This window comes from Diadema antillarum, unplaced genomic scaffold (genome assembly GCF_040938485.1).
Source record: "Diadema antillarum isolate AM-2024a unplaced genomic scaffold, OU_Dant_1.0 scf00000202, whole genome shotgun sequence".
Taxonomy (NCBI): Eukaryota; Metazoa; Echinodermata; class Echinoidea; order Diadematoida; family Diadematidae; genus Diadema; species Diadema antillarum.
Window position 1 is genome coordinate 656,245 of NW_027271091.1, and position 25,778 is coordinate 682,022.

Here is a 25,778-nt window from a genome sequence, read left to right on the forward strand (position 1 = left end):
TCCCATTCAGACCAGGCTGAGCTGGCACAGTAGTAAAGGGGAGAGCGGTGCAATGCAAGTTGGCCTGGGCTCCATACCACTTATGGTGAAGGTGAGTTTGTCCAGTATATGTGTATTACTTCAGTTGTTGTATCATGAAGATTTTCTATATTTGTTATTTGAGGAGACAAACAAATAATCACACTAGTCCACTGTATTTCTTGTTGTCAGAAGTTCAGAGCTGAAAGATAATAAATCATTGAAATAACTACTATAAATGTTGATAGTACTGATAACAGTGACTATCATCTTCATCATCGTCATAGTCACTTTTGTATTGCTAAATTGCCACTATATGTAGTTGTTAACAACAGTAGTAGTAGAAGTATTCTATTAACCCATTCCCTATGGGAACCTGGGAGCCTGTGTAGTAAGTCGATGGGGATTTCAGAATTCAGTATGGAAGGGGTTGAGGAATGCCTATAGTAGTAATAGTACTAGTGAGTTATAGGATGAGTGGAGGAAGTACAAGTACAAAGAGTAGAAGAAGAGGGGAAAGAGGAAACAAGAAAGAATGGTTGGTGATATCTGCATTCCTTACCCCTTTTTTTGTGTGCTTGATAACAATTCATGATTTTTGTGCCATACCATTGTATTTCTTGTCTCCATCAGTGCAAGAACTGTAACCTGCACAACCTCTCCCCCAGTGAACTCATCAAGCGGAGAGAGGACAGTACTGAGATGGGTGGCTACTTCATCACTAATGGCATCGAGAGAGTCATCAGGATGCTCATCATGCCAAGGAGGAACTTTGTGAGTGATTGATGGATGTCAGATTGTCAAGGGTCAGAGGTCATAGTTAATACCCATGAGGTATCACTGTGTGTCTCATGGCCAGCTTTGAATGGGTGACTCATGACTCATAGGGATTACTAAAGTATTGTAAACTCTGTATCAAAGGCAATGATTGTATCTAATATGATATCGAATGTGATAGATCTTTCGCTGTGTCCCTGCAGAAAGCAAGACTATACATTATCATGTAATGTGTACTATCAAAATCCATTTCCTCTCCCAGTGAGAGCATACTTTGTAAGGGATTTGATACATTTTCTCACTTTGAATTCTTTAAATGGGGATTATCGTTATCATACACTGTAGTTTAAAAATCTATGTTAAGATTATATCCTCCTTTTCTCTTTATTTGCTTCTACGGCATGCTGAGATTGATTTTGATAACTGAGCCCAATGAGCATTTTGGCCACTTGTGTTTGGCATTGATAAAGTTCAGTGATGGAATGTCATCCTTTATAAAAGTGCTGCAGATCACCTTTGTTACCTCTGCCAAATACCGTTGGTTTGTTTGTTAGTTAGTTAGTTAGTTAGTTCGTTTGTCCATGTGCAAAATAACTCAAAAAGTAGTGAACGGATTGGGATGAAACTTGCAGGAAAGGTTGAGAATGACTCAAGTAACAAACGATTAACTTTTAGTTGTGATCCGAAAATTTTTGGGGAATTTATGAAGGATTTTTGATATTTTGGCAGGTAGGGTCAATGAACTTGGGAGTTCAGGCTGTGCGTATTTGAGGTTTGCATGCGCGCATTAAAGCGCGTGCTCTAGTTTCTGCTAGGGTGAGGCGCGCTGTGCAGCTGAGGGTTTATGACGTAACAAAGGCTTCTATATTGGGAAATCTGGCGGCTTTCAGCACACAATGCTGTAGGTACGTATGGGTGGAAATCACTGATCTCTGTGGAAGAACAAGATTAGTGCGGGTGGAAATGGGCTGCATGCTTGGCGGAGGTCTGCGCTCTCAGAGTGCTTTTCTAGTTAAGATGTAAAATGCTTTATACTACCTGGGTACTGGTTTAGTGATTACATCAAGTTTAATGTCATTGTTTGAATGTTTTATGTTTTTCTCTGTCTTTTTTTCAGTTCAGTAATTGCATTTTGTATTTCCTGCTCTATGGCTCCCAAAGTGGTGTGACATTTGATATCAATATGCATGAATTGCCCAATTTCACCCTAAATGCATAGTGAAAACCCAACAGGTAAGAAATACATACACTGAGCAATGATACAAGTGTTTCATAGGTCCGGTATGTTTTACACCTGTTTGAAAAAAATGTTGTATGGTCTCTCCATGCATGGTATTTCCTTCCTCAGCCAATGGCCATCAATCGACCGAGATGGAAGACAAGAGGAAAAGCGTTCACTGAGTTTGGTGTGTCCATGAGATGTGTCCGGAACGATCAATCAATAGCCGTAAGTCTCAGGTCTGCTGAGTGTAGCACATTACAGTGATGGTTGTAGCAACCACAAATATGAACTTTAAAAAAAAAAAATGTCTCATGGAAACCTTCAGACAATTCTGCACCATAAGTTTCTTATTTGACATGACATCAAAAATGAAAACTTGTATTATTTGCAACAAATTTTTTTATGTGCTTCAAAACTATTAAAAGCAGAAATTACTTTGTTCTTTGCATGGACAGTCTTCAATAGCTTTGTGATCATGACCAAAAACACAATTGTTTAAAGATAGAGTTTGAGTGCAAACCAATGATTATGCATGATGCCTCTTTGACTATCACCTAGCTTTATTTGGATATGTGTTTGTGACCACAATGTAGGAAAAAAAAACACATTAAAACTTCAGATAATGTAATGAAAAATCACTTGATGTACCTCTGTCAGAGAGCTTGGGGAATAATATTGCCCTTAGCATGATTATGTCAATAACAAGTTGAGGAAATGTTTACTTCTCATTGAAAAAAGAAAAAAAAAATGATGTAGAATTCCCTAATACATTTTCTTCATGTTGTCATTCAGTGACATCACAAACTGTTGTAGTCTTGTCATCCTGCAATTGCGCTTCCAAACTTTGAATAAAATCATAACTTTTGAATGGATTGTCAGATATTTTTTTTTTCAGTATTCACTGATGTGTCCTACTGATATTATATAACATTTACTCAATCCACATAATGTTGGGTAACATTTCCTTTAAGTCAGATTTTGATGAAACTTATACCATTCTGTTTTGTTTATTTTTTACTTTGTTGTAATATTGAAATGAATTAGAACATGACATTGAACTGCACTTTAACTCAGCTTTCCATCTCCACTCTTCTCCTGACAGAACATCACCCTTCACTACCTCACGACAGGGAACATTGTCATGAGTTTCTCCTTCAACAGGCAGATGTTCTTCATACCTCTGATGCTCATTCTAAAGGTAATACCCATGCACTGTGTAACCAGTATTGAGCCAAGACTACCCTCACTCCCTTTTCCGTGGTGTGGCATCCAACAATCCAACAACATACATCCATACATCCAACAATGTATCAATTTTTAAAAGAATAAAAAAAAACATAAATTAAAATTGTTCAAATGAAAATCATTCATCATTTGCACAAAATTAAGGAATGATATCAAATTATATAAAGTTATCAGTATTGGATCGATTATCATAAAATACCTGAGATGAATTTATGATTCATAATGATGATGCACCATTTCATCATTTTTATTATAAAAGTAGTGATATTCATTTCTTCTTCTTTTTTTCTGCCATTACAGTACTGTTTAGGGAAAAGAGTTTGTGTTGAGTAAATGTTATGAGCTTGTGCTGGTTTATAAATAATTCTTCACTTTACAAGTTTGTGTTTGTTTGTCTTGTATTCACACATCAGGCACTCATTGATACTTCTGATCAGCATGTGTATGATGAGCTCGTTAGGGGGAAAGAAGATGACACCTTTCTTATTGGGTAGGTGATGAGATTTTGTCATGTGGTTTTTATACACCTGTGTTTGTATTTGAATGTGTTTGTGTTTGTGTTTGTGTTTGTGTTTGTGTTTGTGTTTGTGTTTGTGTTTGTGTTTATGTTTGTGTTTATGTGTAATTTTGTTGCCAGTCTTTTCAAGTTTGAAGATGCAGGTTCAGAAATAATGGCATGTCTTGTATGGCAGTAGATGTTTGACAGTCCTCAGTATGGCAAACATTAATAAGGAGATTTCATGTGCAGATTTTGTTTTTTCCTCCCCTATTTTCAAACTGAAAGAATTACATGTAGATATGTTGTACTTTTTTTGCCAAAATACTGCAGGTTACATGAAAAAATACTGTTTTTCCAACAAAAATATAATATTTCAGGCCTCAAAATATTGAAATGCTATTTTTGATAAAAGGTTGACATCCCTGTGTTTACATAACCATACACAAACATTACAGAAACTTTTACTTGTTTGTACACAATAATGTCAGTTCGACGATTAGAGATTTGTAGTAGTTGATTCATTCCCTGATTCAGTCATAAGGAATAATCTTTTCCCTCCCTGCCTGTCCAGGTGTGTGACAGGAATGCTCCGGCACATTCAGACCCTGAACCTATCCACCCAGCAGGCTGCCCTTCAGTACATCGGCCAGCTCTTTCGGGTCAAGCTCTACCTGCCTCTGTGGTACAGTGAGGAGCAGGTGGCCAAATTCCTACTGCAGCAGTGCATCTGTGTCCACCTCACCTCCAACCAGGACAAGTTCAACGTCCTCACGTAAGCAGATCTAGAGCCAACAGGTCTTCCAAATTGAATATACAGCTCAGAGAAAAAAATAAGAATAACAATATTGCTTCATATCTGACTAGTGAATGGATTACCCTCAATAATTTCAGATTTTCTTTTTCTACTGAGATGCGTGTGATGTACACGTATTATCTGGATTGCTCCATAGAACCGCCTTGATTTTGATATATGAATGCTGGCAGCCTTTTGTTCGACTCGAAAAGATGGCCTCCTTTGCATGTATGTTAGGGTATTTCATTCAGAGGTTTAGACAGACATCTGTTGATATTATTCAGTGAGTAGATTTGTGTAATCACTCTAAATGGAAGTTCATGTGAGACTTTGCCTCCTTTCCTGGCTTTGAGATAGACCTTTCAATGTATCAAAGAATAACTGATTATTTTGGTACTTTCAAAGTTGAAGCCGTGCTCACACTCTGCAGTCACATCTCTGCTTTATACCGTCTTGAGAAATAAAGAAATTACTGCCACATGAGTCACGGAACACTCCTGACAGTATTCTTACCACAGAAAGGTGTGAAGCGGTAGTACTGCTGTAACCAGCTTTGTTTAACCTTCTTTTTCTCTGATAAGGTTGGGAATATGATGGACTTTCTATTAGCAGAAGTAGCAAAGCTACAGTAAGATTTGTGCTAGATTTGTACCCCATGCCTGATTTTATGAAAACAAATGGTTTGAAGTAGTGAGGTTGTTCGCTGCTGCAGTGCTGGTTGCATGAGATGCTGATTTACTCTAGCCTCTTGAAGAGAATAAGTCTTTCAGTGGTTTCTCATTGGTCACTTGTGATGACCGATACTTCTTCTTCTCGCCAACAGATTCATGACCAGAAAGTTGTTTGCCTTCACCCAAGGGGAGTGTGCAGCAGAGAATGCAGACAGTCCAATGAACCAGGAAGTCCTGTTGGCTGGTCATCTCTATCTCATGGTGCTAAAGGTTAGTCTTCTCTCAAATTAACCCATTCCTTATGGGAACCTGGTATATCAGGGGAGCGTTTCACAAAGAATTTAAGTCAAACTTAAAAGTTAAGATTGACTTAAAATTATGGTATGCCATTGGTTTCTCTTTAGTTTTTTCTAATGCTTTCAGAATCCACTTCGAATTGTTATCAAATTGACCAAAAAAAAAACCTTATCGCTTTACTTTTTGTAAATTAATACCTGCATTGAAAAGTCTCCAAAATTTTCATTATGAAAGTTAGAATGCATGTATTATTGAAGTCACACACAGCCTACCATAATTTCAAGTCGATCTTAACTTTTAAGTTTGACTTCAATTCTTTGTGAAACACCCCCCTGATTCCCAAAATGTACACAAGAGTGTCTGCATTTTGTGGCCTAAATTTATGTTAATTTATGTTATGCTGAGCAGAAAAATTACTTTGATCGAAAGATTAGAGTTTCTTCTATCAATATCCGGTCTTCTTGTTCTGAATCTAAACTGCGTGTATTTTTGTCTAATTTATCTTTTCAAACATAGTGTTGCGCTGTTTTGTTGTAAAACTCATATGAAGATTTGCAATCAAGGCTGAGCTGACTAGATTTACTTTCGCTGATCCCATTGGGGTGCCCTTATTGTGTCTAACAAAAGAGTTTCTGAGACAATCAACCCACTGCTATTCATATCTTAAGACCGATCAATTTTGTGAATTGTTCAATGGCACATGTAGTTGACCGTGGAAAGGGGAAGCATGTACCACTTGACTGCTTTCGCCCAGGTTGATTACCAAACTGTCCATTCTTTGTTCACAAACAAGAATAATCTCTTTTGTGGGCATCAAGGGTTCTGAGAGAATTGTGGAAGGAAGGGCGTAACCCATATTCTATGCCTTGTTTTTGTCGCGTAAAGTTTCTACAACTATGAGTGATTTGACATAATTTATTCTATATGCAAAATGCTATATAAAGACTGAAGCCCTCTAAATTCCCTTTCTGCATTTTATTGGTCTAGAAGCTGGTCTGATTTTTGTTTGTGTCTATTTTTAAGCTGCCATGTGCATTGATTAGTGATTTCAAATCATCCCTCAACTGTGTGGATTCCTCTGTAGATTCAAATCTCTGATCGGTATTCATATTTCTGGACACTGTGACTCTATTACAGGAAAAACTGGAGAGCTGGCTCCTCAACCTTCGCTTCATTCTGGAGAAAAAAGCAAAGGATGCCCACAGATTTGTTTTCAGTGAAGGTAAAGCCACATAGTATTTGAAAAATATATCAATCATTGATTTAACCCTAATCAGGGGGGGGGGGGGGGGATTCCGCCCCCCCCTTCAGATCTTGCCTATGGAACGCGCGATCGCGCCGAAAATCGGCACACGCGACACCCGCAACGTATTCTATCAAAATGTATGGTTGCTTTCTCCGAAAAATGTTTCTTATATTTTATATTAATTAATTATTGTAATTTATGCGTAAAATCAGTTTTGGGCTCTAAATCACTTATCAATGCTCCAATTAAGCTAATTTCTTTTTAAAAATGTTTCTTGTATCATTCTTCTGAGACGTGGGATAAAAAAAAATCTGTATCAAAATTAATTTATGTATTTTATTGTTTTTTGAATTTCTTATGTATTTCTCTGTTTTTTGACCTTTTGTTTTTGTTTGTTTTTTGGCCAAAATTTGTCACAGACATTTTTTGAAGCATTACTATGCCAAAATGAATTAATTTTGGTCATTCTAAGTGAAGATATGAATTTTTATGTGAATTAATTGAAAAAACACAATTTGCATTGGATTTGTACACAAAATCACGTTTTGGAGCAATTTTGGGGTTGACAAATTTTTTTCGAACGGGCGTCGCATCAAAACGGTACGCGCAGGCGCAACAATTTGGGTCTCAAAAGTTGCGCGATACTTGAAAGAAAAAAGTCATGAAACATCGCGGCGCGAGCTTATCGCGTTGCGAAGATATTGCGCGAAACGTAGAGGGGGGGCGGATTCCGCCCCCCCCATCCTGATTAGGGTTAAGAGTGCATTTTAAATTTCATATTCATTTTTTTTATAGCATTGATAGCATACTTATGTACACTGCAACACATAAACACAGGTACTGAAAGCATTCTTTTTAAAGGAGAAAAAAAGGAGGGTGTTAAAAGATATAAGATGTTGAGTACAGTGCACTCCCGTTATAACGAAATGCTGGGGACCGGCAGTTTTCTTTCGTTATAACGAAATTTCGTTATAACCGAACAAATACAATATATAACAAAAACAAGGAAACCACGCATATATCATATCCTGTTTGTTGAATACTCATCTTACACTGTGCAGATATGTGAAATGGGATGGTACACTGTTCATTTGGATATTACATCAAAGAGAGCATAAAATTGACGGAAACTGTGCGTGACACACGGAGCGAACACACCGTGATGGAAAGCATTCGCCCATGCTTGTTCCGCTACGAATTTTCGAAAGCGATCCGCATTTCATTATAACGGAGCACATTTCTTTTGTTTTTCTTTGTCCATGGGGCTCGGAAAAGACTTCGTTGTAACGAAAATTTCGCTATAACCGTGTTCGTTATAAGCGAATTTTGTACCATAGACATTAATGCCGATAATTTTGGGACCAGAAGTTTTACTTCGTTATAACGAAATTTCGTTATAACCGTGTTCGTTGTAAAGGGAGTGCACTGTACTTCAAGATTACCAATGTATTTTGTCATTCTATACAAAGCCTCTGTGAGCATGGCTGTCAGAAATGCTGGGGATTTGACCAGAAAGATGGAATACCTCATTGCCACGGGAAACGTTGCTTCAAAGACGGGACTCGGTCTGATGCAGGTTTGTGCCGTGTGCCTCCTCTTACACTTCCCTTCCCACCCCTCAACAGTTCATCTATGTAGGTATTTGATACTAAAGTTGACACATTGATCATTAGATCTTTCGTTTAACTTTCACTCCATGCATTGATTCCTGATCTGTCAGTAACTGTTTATGGATTGGAGTGAAATAATCTTGTCAATCTTGCATTGCAGTGATGCATTGTATCACTTTAGTAGCTTTGTGAAACTCATATAGCAGCCACCAAGAAGTTTCTTTGTTTGTTTATTTATTTTGATATATATATATATTTTTTTTTTTTGTGGGGGGGGGGGGGGGGGGGGAGTGGTGGGAGTGTTTTAGAATCCCACTCAACTTGGCCAGACATAGGGAAGTGTGTGATCAGTAACCTCTAAATTGCCCAATATATAATTCCTGAATTGAATAAGCAACACAGTTTAGAATAATTAGGACAATGTTTCTCTATCGAATTGCCAAATATTTTGATTTTTTTTTCTTTTGATATTTCTTTTTTTACAAAATCTGTGTAGCATATGAACAATGTTCACTGAATTTTTTTTTTTTTTTCTGATATCTTGTAGCTTCTCTGAATTCATCCAGTACCCCATCTATTGATTCTCCAATGAAAGATACGGAGTAAATTGCAGAGTTGCTAATTTAGTAAGGACAAAATGAGAATCTGATTGGTTGTGAGGAGCATGACATCATGACTTCATCTTCTTATATTCTTTGATATTTGCAGGCCTCAGGGATGACGGTGGTGGCAGACAAGCTGAACTTCATGCGGTTCCTCTCCCACTTCCGATGCATCCACAGGGGTGCCTTCTTTGCAGAGATGCGCACGACGTCTGTGAGGAAGCTGCTGCCAGAGGCTTGGGGTGAGTCTCATGGTATGATGTTCACTTTCCCCGAGGGGTACTTGCCATCAATGAAAAAAAAAACCAAAAAAACACTTACCATCTTTTCAACTCCTGTGGAATTGTTTCACCCTCTACAGGGCCATACGTATGCATGAATTTTGTCAAAGTATGCCATCGCACCGCTTTGAGGTAATCCCTGGATCATTTCATATGTCGTGTTTGATGACTTTTATGAAGTGTTTGCTGATTTGAAGCTTGCAATTTTTCACCCTTGCAGGTTTCTTGTGTCCAGTTCACACTCCTGATGGAGCTCCATGTGGATTGATGAACCATCTCACTGCATCATGCCAAGTATGTGCCTTCCTGCAAAATCGAGAGTATATTTTCAATAAATATTCTTGAAGATAAAGTTAAAACATCACTGGAAATACACTAAGTAGATACGCTGTGTGTCTTTTACTGTTATTTTTCATGGATGTAAATTACACAAGCTGATGACAATTTGAGCTACTGTATTAAGTACCCCATGAGGCTCTATGCGGTCCATAGTTTGTGATTTTTATGTTTTGCCTAGTAGCGCTGAAACCTCTGCCAGTGTTATGCTTTCTTTTCCCTAACCTTATTTGGAACTTTTTGCCTTACGGCCGACTTGTACAGTTTGCATTGATTACCATGCGAAGTCTTTTATGACTATGAAGACAGCTAACAATATTATTTCGAACAGAAACTTCTCATGCAAGTTTGCCCTGTTTCTTACCACTCACATTGATGGAAGACAGTTTGTTGTGCACTATTTGTGGCAGTCTTGATGTGAACTCATTTCTCTTTTCTTTTTCTTTTTTTAAATATCAATTGTTATTTATGAGGGTACACACTTAAAGACAGAAGGAAGAACAGTCTAAGGGATCAAGGTTTTATCACCACTCCTAGCAGTTATAGTGAAGTACAGCATACTGAAGGGTCTAGTCTTGATATGTTACACTCCAGCAACTCTCGAATCAATTTGTCCATAAATACAACCTTTATGCTCTCTTTGCCAAGGTTGTGAACACCCAGCCAATGGTGGTACCAGTAGCCCGTGCCCTCTATGACCTCGGCATGACCCCTCTGGACGGCCCCCTTCCCTGCAGGCCGTCAGAGTGCTATGTGGTTGTGCTAGATGGGCGTGTCCTTGGTTACCTGCCCCACGACATCGCTGCTCAGGTGACATCCAGGATGAAGACCCTCAAGGTCAAGGAGGAGAATGGGGTAAGGGCTGGAGTCTGGAATTTGGAAGAGGATGAACAGATCTGGATTAGATTTTGAGAAAAACTTAATAAAAATGCAAGGCATGAGGCAAATTTCTCGTTTAAAGAAGCTACACCCCTGTAGACAATGCCAGTGCATATCTTGGCAATCAAGGACTTAAAAACCAAAGATGTAAAACACCTGTTTCTTGACCCTGGCCTAATCTAAGCATCAGTCACCGCCAAGGGGGGGGGGGGGGGGGGGGGGGGGACCCGCAAGAGGAGGAGATTGTTTTGGTTTTGGCATGGGCTATGTAGCTCCATGGTGCGTGTGTGTGTCGACAAACTTCTACAATGCTCTCCTTCTTATTCCTGTATTTTCGTTATTTATGGGTCAAATTTTTTCGTTTGAAATTCAAAACGGATGACTATAGAATTTCTCAATAGAATATAACATTTAAAACTTTAGATAGAATAGAGAAAATTGAGTTCACTTTGAATGGTCTGCCACAGGCAGATATCCTTATCATGCTCTTACGTAATATGACAGCTGTTGCAGTCATTAAACCCTGGCTTGACCTCCAGGTTTGCCACGCCTGAGTAGAAAGTTATTTTGCAATGGGCAAATACATATCCTCCCACCTCTCAAATGAGGACTTGTTAGGGGGTATAGCACCACATCAGCTTCGTTTGCCAGTGGGGTCTCGTCTCAAACGGGGGTTTGACAGCATGAACAAGTGCTTAAATTCAGGTGGTGATCCGTATCACTGTCGGGATCCAGGATTTTTTTTTTTTTTTTTTTTTTTTGAGTATGGAAATCACAATATGGGTGGAAATGGGCTACTTGGTGGAGGTCTGCACTCTTTGAGTACTTTTCCAGTTATCTTTTGTTTTCTTGTGTTTTGATTGTCCAGCAATCATGAATTTCCATGGGCCACTCTACTTTGAGTTTTCCTTGTCTAGTCTCTTCTTACCATAGGCTTTCTATCTCTTTTCTCCTTTCCTCTACACATGTACCTTTTTTTCTTCCCATAAAAGATTTGCCATGTCCTATGTAGTATTCTGCTCACATCTGTTTTATCTGCCATCCATATTCTCTTTTCATTCTATTCACTGAAGAAACCTGCCCTAGAGATGATTTTTCTATTCATCACCGTCAGAAAGAAAATGTATGGATGCAATAGAATGGGAAGGGAATAAAGTTGATCGTAAACTCTCTTTGCATCTTGAACTAACAGGTGTCATCAACCACTGAGATAGTCTTGGTCCAGTCCAATGGCAAATTGGGGGGACAGTACCCGGGTCTCTACATCTTCACTACACCAGCACGACTCATGAGACCGGTTCGAAACCTGGCCCTCAAAACGACAGAGATGATCGGCACCTTTGAGCAGGTCTACATGGACATAGCAGTCACTCCCTCTGAGGCACATGAGAAGGTCTGTGTTTGTTCCCCATTTCTCTTTTCCTACCTGTTCTGTTTTTTCTTCATTCCTATCTATTTGAAGCCCTGTTTTAACAGACCTAGTCCAGAGACCATCTAGAGAACAAACACAGGGTAACTTGTCATTTGGGCTATAAAACCACAGGTGAGAGCAAGAGGGATTGTCGTGGCAGACACACTCCGAAAAACCTTCTCCAGGGCCCCGTTTCATAAAACTTGTTATCAGTGACAACTGCCACTTTTCTGTGACAAATTTGCTCTCAGCAATCAGGTGCAAGGATTTCAGTAGCTTGTAACAACTATAACAACTTGTCACTGATAACAAGTTTTGTTAAACAGGGCCCTGGTCGGCTTTGCTCGCAACTTTAAATCACCGAAATGACATCCTTTTAAAACTCTGCATGGAGTGTCTTAATAGGCAGGATTAGAAAAAGTAAAGATTGTCCAGGTGTTGTCTGAATGTTGTCATTGTTGTTCTGGTTTGAAAAGGTCTGTTAAAAACAGGATATGAGTTTTTATGATGACTTCAAAAACAGTACTTTATGATTGTGTCTATACCCGATGATTATACCCAAAGTGCTAGGGCTGTGATTGTTCCTATCTGATATTGTTGTGGTTGTTATCAAAGCAATTTCAAGTTTATAAACTAAGTTGTATTGTAATTTATGATTTATTTGCTCCACCTTCAAATTCTGTTATTGTACTGTCAAACTATGCTTAATGTCACCACATGAAGTATTTTGCTATTTTTGTATGTCAGTAGTTAATTTGATAGAATTTGATAATCAATAGGGTAATGTAATTTGAAGTTCATTTCTCCCTAGGAAGAAGCAAATTAACCCAGAAAATGTCTTCTGTTTTTATAAGACTTGTGCACTCATATCATCACTTTGTTTGTATGAAATGTTTGCTTATGATATTACTAATTTTGTTGTTACAGACTACCCATCTAGAGCTGGGCGAGGGCAGCATTCTCAGTATCGCAGCAAGCCTGACTCCATTCTCCGACTTCAACCAGAGTCCAAGAAACATGTATCAGTGCCAGGTAGGGATCAGAGCAGGCTAAGTAACTAACCAACAAATAAAACTACCTGGCAAATGGCAAACATACTTGTACTCACTTGGACTGAAATTTTCTCTGAAACATCCACAGAACTGAATGCGAGCAATTCCTGCAAATTCTCAGAGCGCAACTTGAAACTGTGAAGTCCAATGTCAGCCAGAGTCAGACGGTTTTGTACAGAGTCTATTTTAGGTAATGAACAAAGTTGGGGGCAGGGGATGGGTTAAATGAATGTATTCTCTTTACCACAGTATACATAGTGTCAGCATGATAAGTACTGATTTTTTTGGTACCAGCTAAGCAGTGAGACAGTTGCTATCATAAGCTCAAATGTTAGATAAATCTGAAAAGGGGTGAAAAAATAGTGAAATTGTACTTTTCAATCATTTCAGACTGAAGGTAGGGAGTTACTGTTTCTTGCTTCATGTCAGTTTCATGAAAACTTACTCTATAAAGTGTGTTCAGCTGACACCCTGTGAGTACATCTTGATCTAACAGTTGCTTTTTGTCCCGCCGAACGAGTTCGAGCAGGGGACTATGAAACGGGCTCCGTACGTGTGTGTGTCCGTGTGTCCGTTTGTGTGTCCGTCCATGTGTGTGTCCGTGTGTGATCAAAATCTTCAATTTGCTACTTCTCTGTCATTTATGAGCCAATTTTGATTCTGTTTGCTTTTTGAAACTTCTACACAGAATTTCAGTTGGACCTTTGACCTTGACCTTTGACCTATATTGTACATTTTGCTACAAAATGCTACTTCTTCGCCATTTCTAACCCGATTTCGATTCCGTTTGCTTTATGTGATGGCACTAGGTGAGGACTTCAAAACTTGTACACAGAATTTTTACCATTGACTTCTTTGACCTTTGACCTTGATTTTTGACCTATATTGTACATTTTGCTACAAAATGCTACTTCCGGCAGGGACATTACGCACCGCGTAATTTCTACTTTTCCTTGTTTCTCTGGCAGCATCATGTATAATTTCAAGACTACTACATGTGATTTGTTTGTGATGTTCACTTCACCGAAACTGAAGTCATTCATGATATGTTTATGATAACAAATAGTTCATGAAAAATGACCCTTAAGTGCACAATCATTTGGCATGTATCCATTCTTCTTTGACCTTCGCATTTCCCATCAGATGGGGAAGCAAACCATGGGATTTCCTTCTCACACTCTCCCCTTCCGAGCCGACCACAAGATGTACAAGCTGCAGACACCCCAGGCACCAGTTGTCAGACCGCACACGTACGACAAGTACGAGTTTGATAACTTCCCTCTGGGCACCAATGCTGTTGTAGCTGTCATTTCTTACACTGTAAGTTCAATGCCGCGAGCATGTCTTAGTCCCCTTGTAACATAACTTTCTTTACATATCCTGGCTGTGTTTTCACTTGTTGCATCGCTGTGTTTTCACTTGTTGCATCGCTGTGTTAGATGTCTCTTTGACTTGATACACGTTTGTTTGTAGATTTAATGTCCACTGTTTCCAATCCAGCTGTATCAAATAGCATAGCGAGTACTGTTACTCCAGTGCCAATTCTAGTTCTGTGTCATTGATGATTCAAGATCAGTTTCTACACAATGTTCTATGCAGGCATTACCACCCAACTGCTTTTACATGGCAGTCTTAGCTGTGTGATTCTGTTTCGGTATCACCTGTTTGGACATTTAATATTTAGACAGAAGCACTTGCCTGTGGCAAATCAAATCGTATGTCGGGCGAGTGAAAATATAGAAATGTTAAATGTTACTTGCCCAATCAGTCACCTAAGATTTTCACTTCAATAGACAAATCAGAAATTCTTGAAATCAGTTAATGCATTTGTGCTAAGTCTGGGCAAGCACTCTCTTTTGTTGGGCAATTTAAAATATGAAAAGTTAAGTGATAGCAAAAGTTAATGTTAGGCCCTGATTTAGAAAGTAAAATCTTTACTCGATTCATGCATGCTTACATGAGGATACATAAATGTGTACTTAGAGGAACAGAGAAAATAAATGTATAAAAGACAGGAAAGTGGAAAGATATTACTAGTGATAGTTGCGATTCATTGACAAATTGTCCTACATCGACATAAATAAGCACTTAATTGATCAGTGTTTTAGTAGTAGCCATAATAGGCGAAATCATGGGCATACATTCTCGAGGATTCGAATCTACAAGATGACGCCTGTCCGGAGATCAGGAGGTTGTAGATTCGAATCCTGCGTGAATATGTACGCCCATGATTTCTTTTATCATGGCTACTACTGAAACACTGCTCTCAATTCAGTGCTTATTTACGTCAATGTAGGGCATTTTGTCAATCAGTTCCAATGAAAACATTTCAACGAAAGTATTTCATGAATTTGGAAAAAGTGATAGTTGTATTTGGAGATAGAAACGGAACAGATAATTAGTCGATTGACAGAACAAAGGGAATTAGAAGACGTTTTGTGAGTGATAGAGTGATGGACTCTCCTCCATGATGCTTTCTTTCTACCAGGGATATGACATGGAAGATGCTATGATCATCAACAAGGCGGGGCTGGAGAGGGGATTTGCACACGCCTCCATCTACAAAACAGAGGAGATTGACCTGAAGCAGAAGACTGGTGATAAACGCAGTGCCGTCCCAGCAGTCTTTGGTGAGGCTAGTCTCAGATCCAGGTCACTTTTGTTATTAAAATTATATTATTAATGAAATCAATAATTATGAAACAGTAAATAGGATTACCATTAGTCCAAAGTAACATTGTTGTACTCATATCCTTGACAATGTATACAAAACAATTTGTCAAGTAAACCAGAGCAGTCTTTCAAAGTAGGGTTATGCTATTGATCAGGATGACAAGAGATCCATGTGTTGAAATGTCATCATATTTTGGTCAGAATTAACAATCTAATATGAAGCTCAATAGATGATGTGCATGGGTAAATAATCAGAACCGGAATACACTGATGGTGTATGTTCATCCTGGCAGAACTTTGAAAATGACACTTACAAAAGCAGTAGTGGATAGGGTCTTGTATAATTATCGGGTTTGCAGAATGTTTTTTTTTTTTCTTGCCCGGCAGCTCTGAGTATGAGCTTGCTCTCTCTCTTTTCACTAGAAAAGGAAGAAAAAAAAAGTGATGGGTGTTTGTTGTATGCTTTAAGAAATAAAGGTGAGGGGAAGATCCAGTCAAGCTTCCTTAGAGTAGCTATCTGTACAATGTACTTCTACAGCAATTACCCTTGTAAAGAAAGTTATGCAGATTAGATTGTTTCATTTGCCCTGGACCATGTAGGGTGCAATGTGGATGACCCAAGGGTGAAAGGTCAGCTGGACCAAGATGGCTTCCCTCCAGTAGGGACAGTTTTACAACAGGGAGACCCCTTTTATGCGTAAGTTTCTCTATATCCCTCATTTTTATGTCAATCTTTTATTCCTTTATTTTTGTTCTTGTATTTTTTTTTTCACTGGATGTAATGTGAATAAGGGGCTGTGTGCTGTTAAGACAAGGCACTTTGATCATGTGTGATTATACCGTATGTTCAAAAAAAATTACGGCGGGACCCTCCGCAATGATATCTTTAAAAACATTGAATCAATCTAAATGCAAATTCAGGTATGAAACCATAACTCATTTCTTACAGAAAACCCCATTCGATTTGCTTCAGTGGTCAAAGAGAAATGAGGAATTTTGTAGAGGATATCAGGAATCTCTTCCCTCCAAGTTCTGTCTATTGTATTCACACACAAGAGCATCGAAGTGCTAAAATTGGTAGAATCAGACTCATGACATGCTTTGAATACAACAATCTACATTTCTCTGTGACCGCTTAACCAAATTGAATGGGGTTTTCTGTAAAATAGAGCTAAGATGTTATATTCTAAGACCCTGAAGTAGCATTTGGACAGGTCATTCATATTGGGTGTTATCAATTCGAAAATCTGATTGTAATTCTTTTTGGGACATACTGTATATCCAGGCCATGCACTATGTGTAGTCTTTTAACAACCATGGATGTTTCGATTGTCTTTTGAACTTAAAGGACAAGTTCACCTTCATAGACATGTGGATTGAGTAAATACAGCAATATTACTAGAACACATCAGTGAGATTTTGAGGAAAATCGGACAGTCCATTAAAAAGTTAGGAATTTTTATGCCTCCGCAACGAAGTGGCCGGAGGCATTATGTTTTCGGGTCGTCCGTCCGTCCGTCCGTCCGTACGTCCGTACGTCCGTACGTCCGTACGTCCGTCCGTACGTCCGTCCGTACGTCCGTCCGTCCCGTTTTGTTTTTGTCGATATCTCAAGAACCGTGTGGTTGTTTTACATCAAACTTGGTATGAGGGTATATCCTTGGGGGATAATACTTTGTGTGGATTTTAGGGTCACAGGGTCAAAGGTCAAAGGTCACAGGTTATTTTGTGAAAAAAAAATTGAAATTTCATTTTTTTCTCCATATCTCGCAAATGGTTCAAGGTATCTTCATGGAACTTGGTATATATGCTTGTACTGATGGGCAGTGATTATCTAGGGAAGTTGGGGTCGTGGGTCAAAGGTCAGGGGTCAAAGGTCAAGGTCAACTCCTCAAAATATCACTACTTTCCTTAGAATGCAATATGCCTGAAGGTTTGTTTTTTTTTAAACTTGATGTATGGCATGTATTACCCAATATATATTTTTGGGGAAGTTTCTTGCCAAAAGGTCAAAGGTCAAAGGTCAAGTGAAAGTGCTAAATTGCACTTTTTTCTCCATATCTCGAAAGTAACTCCAGGTATCATCATGAAACTTACATATTTATGCATGTTCAACCTAACAGTGATTCTCTTTGGAACTGTGAGGTCAAAGGTCAAAGGCCAGGTTTAGATAATGCTATTTTCCCATTTGATACTGAAATTATACTTTTCCTCAATACCTTGAAAATTACTCAATGCATAAACTTATAAAAGGGTCAAAAGTCAAGTAAAAATCATCAGTTCCCCAAATACCTGCACTCTGACATTTTAATCATTCATCCAATTGAACCTAGTTCTAGGAAAGTGAACATTCAGCAAATTTGTGTCAAACCTGTCCTTTTAATATTTTGCCAGTTGTGTGAAACTGTCATCACACATTGTCAAGACATTGTACTATAGACCTATTAGGAGAACCATGCATTATGGCGGAGGCATATCAGTAGCCGTAGCGATATGTCTAGTTTAAGTTTCTGCTCAGTCATTGCTGGATGAGAAGACTACTAGAACTTGTGACGTCACATGTGTACAACAATATAAAGAAAATTCAGCATATTTTCACTTTTCTCGCATAATAAAAGAACCCTCGACTTCCTACTTTCAGAAGGCAGGGGGAATAATATTACCCTTAGCATACTTGTACAAATGTGTGTACATTGATTCAGTGACAAGTCGAGAAAATGTGCACTTATTGCAAAAAGTAAAATCTTGTGAAATTCTCTTTATATTTTCCTTATGTCGTTCTACGCATGTGACGTCATATACTGTAGTAGTCTTCTCATCCAGCGGTGACTGCGCAGATACTTTAAAATTCATAACTTTTGAACGGATTGTCCGATTTTCCCCAAACTTTCACTGATGTGTTCTATTAGTATTGCTGCATTCACTCAATTCACATGTACATTGTATATGAAGGTGGACTTGTCCCTTATGTAGTGAACTTTTTTTTTTAACGTGTGGAAATGTGGCACATGTCAAAAGTGGGAAATATTTGAATGTATACATTGTACCTCCTGTGAACAAGTCTGATGAAACAAAGTTACTGTGAATATTGTGTTGCTATAAGCACTGCATCTTGATATTGACTGAAGCCAGTGGGGTTTAGAGACAAAATGTGCAAGAATATTTGTGCAATGTACATGGCATCAAGATAAGGCATCACAGTTGCTTGGAAATAATTACAAGGACTGGAGCCTGGTTTTCGGCATTGCATTTTGTTTTGAACGAAATGTGATGTTTTGTTGCACATCTGTAGTTACATCAAGACAGACTCCAACCAGACATTTGTTGAGAGGTACCGTGGGTCAGAAGTGGCTGTGGTTGACCACATCAAACTGACCGGAAATGACCTTGGTAACCAAGTTTGTCAAAAAGCCTTCATACAGCTCAGGATACAGGTGAGATGGCCAACCTTCTTTTCCTCGGTCTGCACCCTTTCTTTTTCTTAGATGAACTAGTGACAGGGTTTGATAAACTAATGCATTGTCCGGGAATGTTACAAAAAACATGATATGTCAGTTTCTTGTGTGGTGCTTTTTTTCTTTGCAAATGATCATGAGTCATATATGTTACCCTAAATGAATGAGATCCTGTTCATTCAGTGTATGATTGAACTCACTGTAAAACAGGCAGTAACTGAGTATATAGATAGAAACAAGTTAATTTGTTTTCATTATTTGCATAAACAGAAGCATTGTATAACAAAGTCTCTGATGCGTGCATTTATACATTCACCTTTACCACATTGAGTACCATATTTGCTTAATGTAGTTTGAGTACAGGACCTTGCTGAAAAAGGAAATCAGGTAACACAAGATTATAATCATTTAATTGGCTTAGACATTTGTAGGATATAGGGAACAAGAGCCCTGACTGGCAGAAAGGTCTGAAAAGACCCCCCCCCCAAAAAAAAAAAAAAAAAAAAAAAAAAATCATGTTTTCTTTTTATGTACAGACACTGATGGCTGCTTCAGTGTCAGCAAGGAAGCAGGAAGCTAGTGTAGATTTCCATTGTGGCTGTGGCAGTTTGCAATAATGAAGATGTGATGCACTTTGATGTAATTCCAGTGAGAAAATGATTCCAGGGCTGAGTGTATTGTGACAGTCTACATTCTATACCCTAGGCTTACAGAATCTGCTTTGATACCCATAACCAGAACAAAAACAAACAAACAGACAAACAGCTCCTTTATGGGCATGAAATATAGTGGGGTACTGTAAAAGAGGAAATTTTTGCCATGACCAGAAACAAGTGCAAAAATAAATGCAAACAAATATTTGTAGGTTGTACTTGCTATATGTAATACTAATACTACAGTAAACCTCGCACGAGTCGAAGTTCTCGGGACTGACAAAAATGCGTCGACTTAAGTGAACTTCGACTCTCGCGAGAGTCGATTTTTTTTTCGACTCACAGTTTAATATGTACATGTGTTATAGTACATTTGCATGCATGTGTGTGTGTGTGTGTGTGTGTTTGCATTCAAATTTGTCTGTTCTTGAAGATAATGTTATTATTTTGTTCTAAATTGAACATGGAACTTGTATCAATACTAGTAGTTAAACGTAGTTCTGAGAATGTCTGCGCTAATGTGCATGTGCTATGTCTATGGTGCAACATAGGTAGCCATCTCTGTCAACCTACCCCGAGACAAACACTCTCCCAGGCCCATCCCACCTCCATTGAACAAAACTATACAGCCAGCCGGGCACGCACAAACAAGCTCCGCCCACTTGGCCTGTTACTAAAATATTAAAGCAGCGATTGGTTGACCAAGGAGTTCTGGCTTGACATGGATAAAGTATGGATGTGCTGTGTGTATGGATAAAGTATGGATCGATGTGCTGTGTGCATACATGTATACATGTGTATGTATTCGACATGCGTGCGAAGCGGTACGGCGAGTGTGCATGCTTACCTGCAGCAAGTCAGGGTTCGACGTTCTGCGACATGCCAATTTTTTTTTGGTTTGTTCTCCTCTAAATGTAATGAGAATGCCAGACAAATCCTCTTCGGCTCAAGTGATGTAAACTACGTGTATTTTGTACAAAAGGGACTGAATGTTTTACTTCGACACATCCGAAATTCGACTCTCGTACTTCGGCTTATCCAAATATTTCTTCGAGAAAATACATAGGGAAAAATCGGGACTTTTTATTTTGCTTCGAGTTAAGTGATTTTCGACTCACTCGACGTCGACTTATCCGAGGTTTACTGTATTTAGTATTTTGATTCCTCAGAAAACAAGAAAATGTGAAGTTTATCTTACCCTGCTTTACACAAAGATTTGCCTGCATTAAGATGTCCACCTTCACAGTCGTTGGGACAGAATGAGATAAGAGTGTGGATGGTTATCATGGAACTGCTACAGGGATATTGTACTGAATGAATGGCTGTCCTGGGGAATGGTTTCATAGGACCTCTTGTTTTGATTTGTCCTTGCAGAGGAATCCCATCATAGGAGACAAGTTTTCCAGTCGCCACGGCCAGAAGGGGATCTGCAGCCAGCGATGGCCGCAGGAAGACATGCCCTTCACTGAGAGTGGCATGACGCCGGACATCATCTTCAACCCACACGGTTTCCCCTCCCGTATGACCATAGGCAAGTCACTGATGCAGTTACTCTGCACTTTTTCTATTGTAACAGATCTCAAATACAGGCAGCAAGTACTCTCACACCCCTGTATAGGGGAACCCAGTGCCGTATATAAAGAGAGTCTGGCCAACTGCTAATTTGGACGCCATGTCGTTACCGCGCATATTACGCGTTACAGGGTTAGCGTGTACGCTCAGACGTAACAAAATAACCAAGCCAAATAAGGGGTAGTTAACAATGGGCACTGCGTATGAGTGCACTTCAGTAACGACATGGTGCCTGTAGATCATGGGACCGGCTTTTGACCAATCACAGGCTTCAAGACACATAAGCCAGAAACCGAGTTGGCCAGACTCTCTTTATATACGGCACTTGGGGAACCTTGTTACAATGAGCTGTTTGGGAGCACTGAAATTTCCTCTTTTCATTGAGTATCTCATTTTCATCAGGGATAAATACAGAAGAGTATATTTATTGTAAAGTGGAATGCAACCTGCAAAATTACACCTTGTTGAAATCAGGAATCTCGCTCTACCCAGCCTTGTTATGACAAAGTTCGACTCAGACTGTATTTTACTCATACAGTGCTTATGCTGCATGCGAGTATCACAAGATCTTTTATTCTAATAGGAAGGAAAATGAGTTGTACTTAAAATACTTTTTGCTCCAGTATTAGCGCTAGTAGCTTGCACTGAAACAGGAGATTACTAGTACTTGATTTGTAATACTGTGCAGGTATGATGATCGAGAGCATGGCAGGAAAATCTGGCGCCCTCCATGGTCTGTGTCATGACGCAACACCATTCACATTCTCTGAGGACAAGCCTGCAGTGGACTACTTTGGCAAGCTTCTAACAGCAGGTAGGTATATACCAGTTTGAAAGTGTTGAGGGCAGACATGGCAGACACATATGCCTTCCAATGTCACTGAGCATATCTGCCACTTTGCTTTGTAGTTTGTACAAGGTAGATCGGCTTTGAAATAGAAGAAACATGTGAAACGTGAAGTAATCTTTACTTTCCTGGTGTGGCTGGTCAGTTTTGTTTTGTTTTGTTTTGTTTTTGTTTTTGTCCCTAAAGCACATGAAGATGCAATCAGTGACAGTGATATTGGCTGTGAAAGCACTGCATTATCATTATTATCATTATTTGTGTAAGACTGTTACATATTGTTGTTTTTGAGTGGATAGTTAATTTTCATTACGGTCAAGGTTTGTTTAGGTGGTGGTGTTTTGAGTAATTTTTGGGTGGGGGGATTGAATGGAAAAATGGTGCATTGCTTCTTGACCTGAAGTTTGTATACAAATTTTCTGCATGTTTTAGGAGGATACAACTACTATGGAACAGAGCGGATGTACAGTGGTACATCGGGTGTGGAGCTTGAGGCAGACATTTTCATTGGCGTAGTGTACTACCAGAGGCTCAGGCACATGGTGTCCGACAAATTTCAGGTAAATGGGCCTGCAAAGGAGGCTGGATTGACTGACCAATGCCAATCTGCAGATTATTCACAACTTTAGTTGATGTTATGACTGATCAGAAATTATATATAACTCATACTGGAAGGTAATCACAGGATCTATTGCTGGTCTCTGTTTTTATGGTCTCTCTAGGATCCTCCTAGGTACAACCACAGGGTCATTTTGGCCTTCACTGGGCCAGCACCTTTTCCTTTGTCTCCCACACCATGATTGTTCATTCTAGTTCTAGGACAATTACCCCCTGGACAATTACCCAAGACCCTTCCCCTGTTCCTAACCTTATTCACAATCCTGAGCCTAATCCTAACCCTAACCCACAGTCCCCAACCCTAATCTTTACACAAACCCTATCACAATTCAACCATTATTTAGCCGGGTTGGGGTGGGGGGGGGGGGGGGGGGGGTGGTGATAAATGTCCATGGGGGTAATTGTGCCCTAATATGGTTCATTACACAGTACAATTCATTAGTACAACAGGGTTAAATCTCTATCAGTGTTGAAGGGACAGCAGGTGGTGAAGGAAGTGAGGTTTAATCTCTGACTTTTGTGTTTGGCTCCCATTGTGTTTATCTGTGCCTCTGACAATATCTAAGGTCACCACAAGGTCTCTTTGTTATACTTGAAGGATTAATTCATATTATGTATTTGTCAACCTCCCAGGTGAGGTCGACAGGACCGGTGGATATCCTGACCCACCAGCCAGTGAAAGGGAGGAAGAGGGCTGGAGGCATCAGGTTTGGTGAGATGGAGAGGGACTCTCTCCTGGCCCATGGTACGTCGTTTCTCCTCCAGGACAGACTTCTCAACTGCTCAGACAAGAGCCTGGTAGGTATCACTGCATCATTCGTGTCAGATCCTCACCTGTGGAACAGTTTTGCTCCCTGATGTTTGAAAGAAAACATGCAAATGCATTGTTTTGTTTTAGAACAAAAATGTTGAAGTACTTTTTAGTGAACATAAGCATGTTTTGTTTTTTTCCAATAGGAGTTGCCTCTTTGCCATATCATGCTATAAAAATGAGCTTGTTATTTCACCAAGTCATTTCTTCTGGAAGGAAATCAACTTGGAAGGATTTTTCTGATACTCTTGGCTAAGGTGGAACATAGGGGCTTAATTAATTGAAGGGGAAAAAGCAATGCAGAGATGCCAAGTCTTTCTGATTCTGCTGTGGAATTTCAAAATCTCCCTGATTTGGGAATTAGTTTTCGCGCGATGTATCGCTATCGCGAGAAGCTATCGCCGCGACGTTTCATGACTATTTTCTTTCGAGTCTCCCGCATCTTTTGACACCAAATTTGCGATGCCCGGGTGCGCGGTTCCGAAGTTGCACATAAATATGCACGTCCATGTCAGACCAAAAATTGCTCAAAAACGTGAATTTGTGTACAATTTCAATGCAAACTGTGTTTACAGGCAAATTTCGTAAAAGCATGATTATTTTGGGGTTTTATTTATTAAAATCAATTAATAATGCATTTTCTTGTTCGGAACAATGTCACAGACAAATTTTATCGAAAAAACAATGAAAAAACATAAAGTCGAAAAAACACAGATATACATAAGAAATTCAAAAAACAATAAAATACTTAGGAAATTTTTTCTGAAAAAAAAAAATGTGCCTGTTTTGAGCTTTATTTAGTGATTTATACCAAATTGTCTGATTTCATGCATCATTATGTATAAATTAGCATAATTTAGTGTAAATGATAATTTTTGAAAAAATTAACTTCATGGTACTTTAGATTACATCATAGGCCATGTGCGTGCCAATTTTCGTCGCGATCGCGCGGTCGACGGCCGAGATCCGGAGGGGGGGCCTGGGAGGCCCCCCCCCCCCCCCCCCCCCCCCCCGGGCTCTATCATCTACCTAAATAGCCCGGCCTAGTTAGGGTTAAATCTCCCTGATTTTGGTGGATGAATGTTGACAGCATTGGCATATCATTGATGCAACACAAACTATACTAAACTGTCTCTAAACATTTCATAACCAACCTTCCCAAGTTACTTAGATATTAAAAAAGAAAAAAAAAATTCTTCTGAATGGTGGACCATTGTTAACATTCATTTTCTTCTCAGTGATTAGTCCATCACTATCAATAGTAAGACCTTTCTGTAAAAGCATTACATGCAGCAGTTTGGTTCTGTGTGTAGATGCTATTCAAATGGAGTTTGTACTCCTTTTTACCGAAATATTCTGTACAATGCCTGCAGAATATTGTGACCTCAGATATTTGACCTTTGATCTCTGACCTCCCCAGACACGGGTGTGCACCAAGTGTGGCATGCTCCTAGGGATCCACCTGGAGAAGCAGAGCCAGAAGACTCGCGACGAGAAGCCAGACCTCCAGGACCTTCTGACCAGTGGCCACAGGAAGTGGGTCTGCGCCACCTGTGATTCCTCGGACCACATCGAGCCGGTCACTGTGCCCTACGTCTTCCAGTACCTTGTGGCCGAACTCAGTGCCATGAACATCAAGGTTACCTTGGGCGTGAAATGATACACCCTAACAAACAATGCCCTCAGAAATATATGTCAGCGAAGGAGATCATGCCAGTGTGTTCCAGAACCAAGTCGTTGGGCACAGTGTCACCTCTAAGATGACTGGAGCATGAAGTGATGCAGTTTCTCCAGTGGTTGTCATGGAAACAATTTCTGACCACGAAAATGTGTTTTCCATGGCCCCATAGCCACATTCAGTGCCATGAACACCTAGGTTACCTTGAGAATATCCCAAGCATGTGTCGTGAAATCATTCATCAGTATATTGATGTTTTTTGCCATCTGCCAAGCTTAGAGAACAGAACAGAAAAAGTTACCTGGGGTATGAAATGTGACCGTGCACCTCAAAACGAACATAAAGTCGCACACACTGATTTTGCGTGAGGACTGAAAAATAAGTGAAATGGGTCACCTAGCCGAACTTGACTTTTTCATATTTTCTGAAAGAGCGGGTCTTTTGTTACATTATGCTAAAATTTGGTACAATAAAACGGGCAGGAAAGTGTGTTTTTTAGCAGTTTATCTCGAACATTTTTGGTAGAATAGTGTGA

At 39.4% G+C, this 25,778-nt stretch overlaps 1 protein-coding gene across 1 annotated transcript; it reads left to right on the forward strand.

The window, feature by feature from the left end:
• Positions 1 to 25,540, forward strand: LOC139723913 (DNA-directed RNA polymerase I subunit RPA2-like). Its single transcript, XM_071635118.1, has 23 exons — positions 1 to 91; positions 652 to 792; positions 2,144 to 2,242; positions 3,120 to 3,215; positions 3,676 to 3,752; positions 4,333 to 4,533; positions 5,378 to 5,495; positions 6,660 to 6,744; positions 8,238 to 8,344; positions 9,087 to 9,222; positions 9,482 to 9,555; positions 10,246 to 10,452; positions 11,669 to 11,875; positions 12,815 to 12,919; positions 14,083 to 14,259; positions 15,428 to 15,569; positions 16,213 to 16,309; positions 18,905 to 19,046; positions 21,095 to 21,251; positions 21,981 to 22,106; positions 22,569 to 22,696; positions 23,388 to 23,552; positions 24,986 to 25,540. The coding sequence occupies exons 1-23, from the start codon at positions 53 to 55 to the stop codon at positions 25,223 to 25,225; spliced, it is 3,066 nt and encodes a 1,021-aa protein (XP_071491219.1). The 5' UTR covers positions 1 to 52; the 3' UTR covers positions 25,226 to 25,540.
• The last annotated feature ends 238 nt before the right edge of the window (positions 25,541 to 25,778 follow it).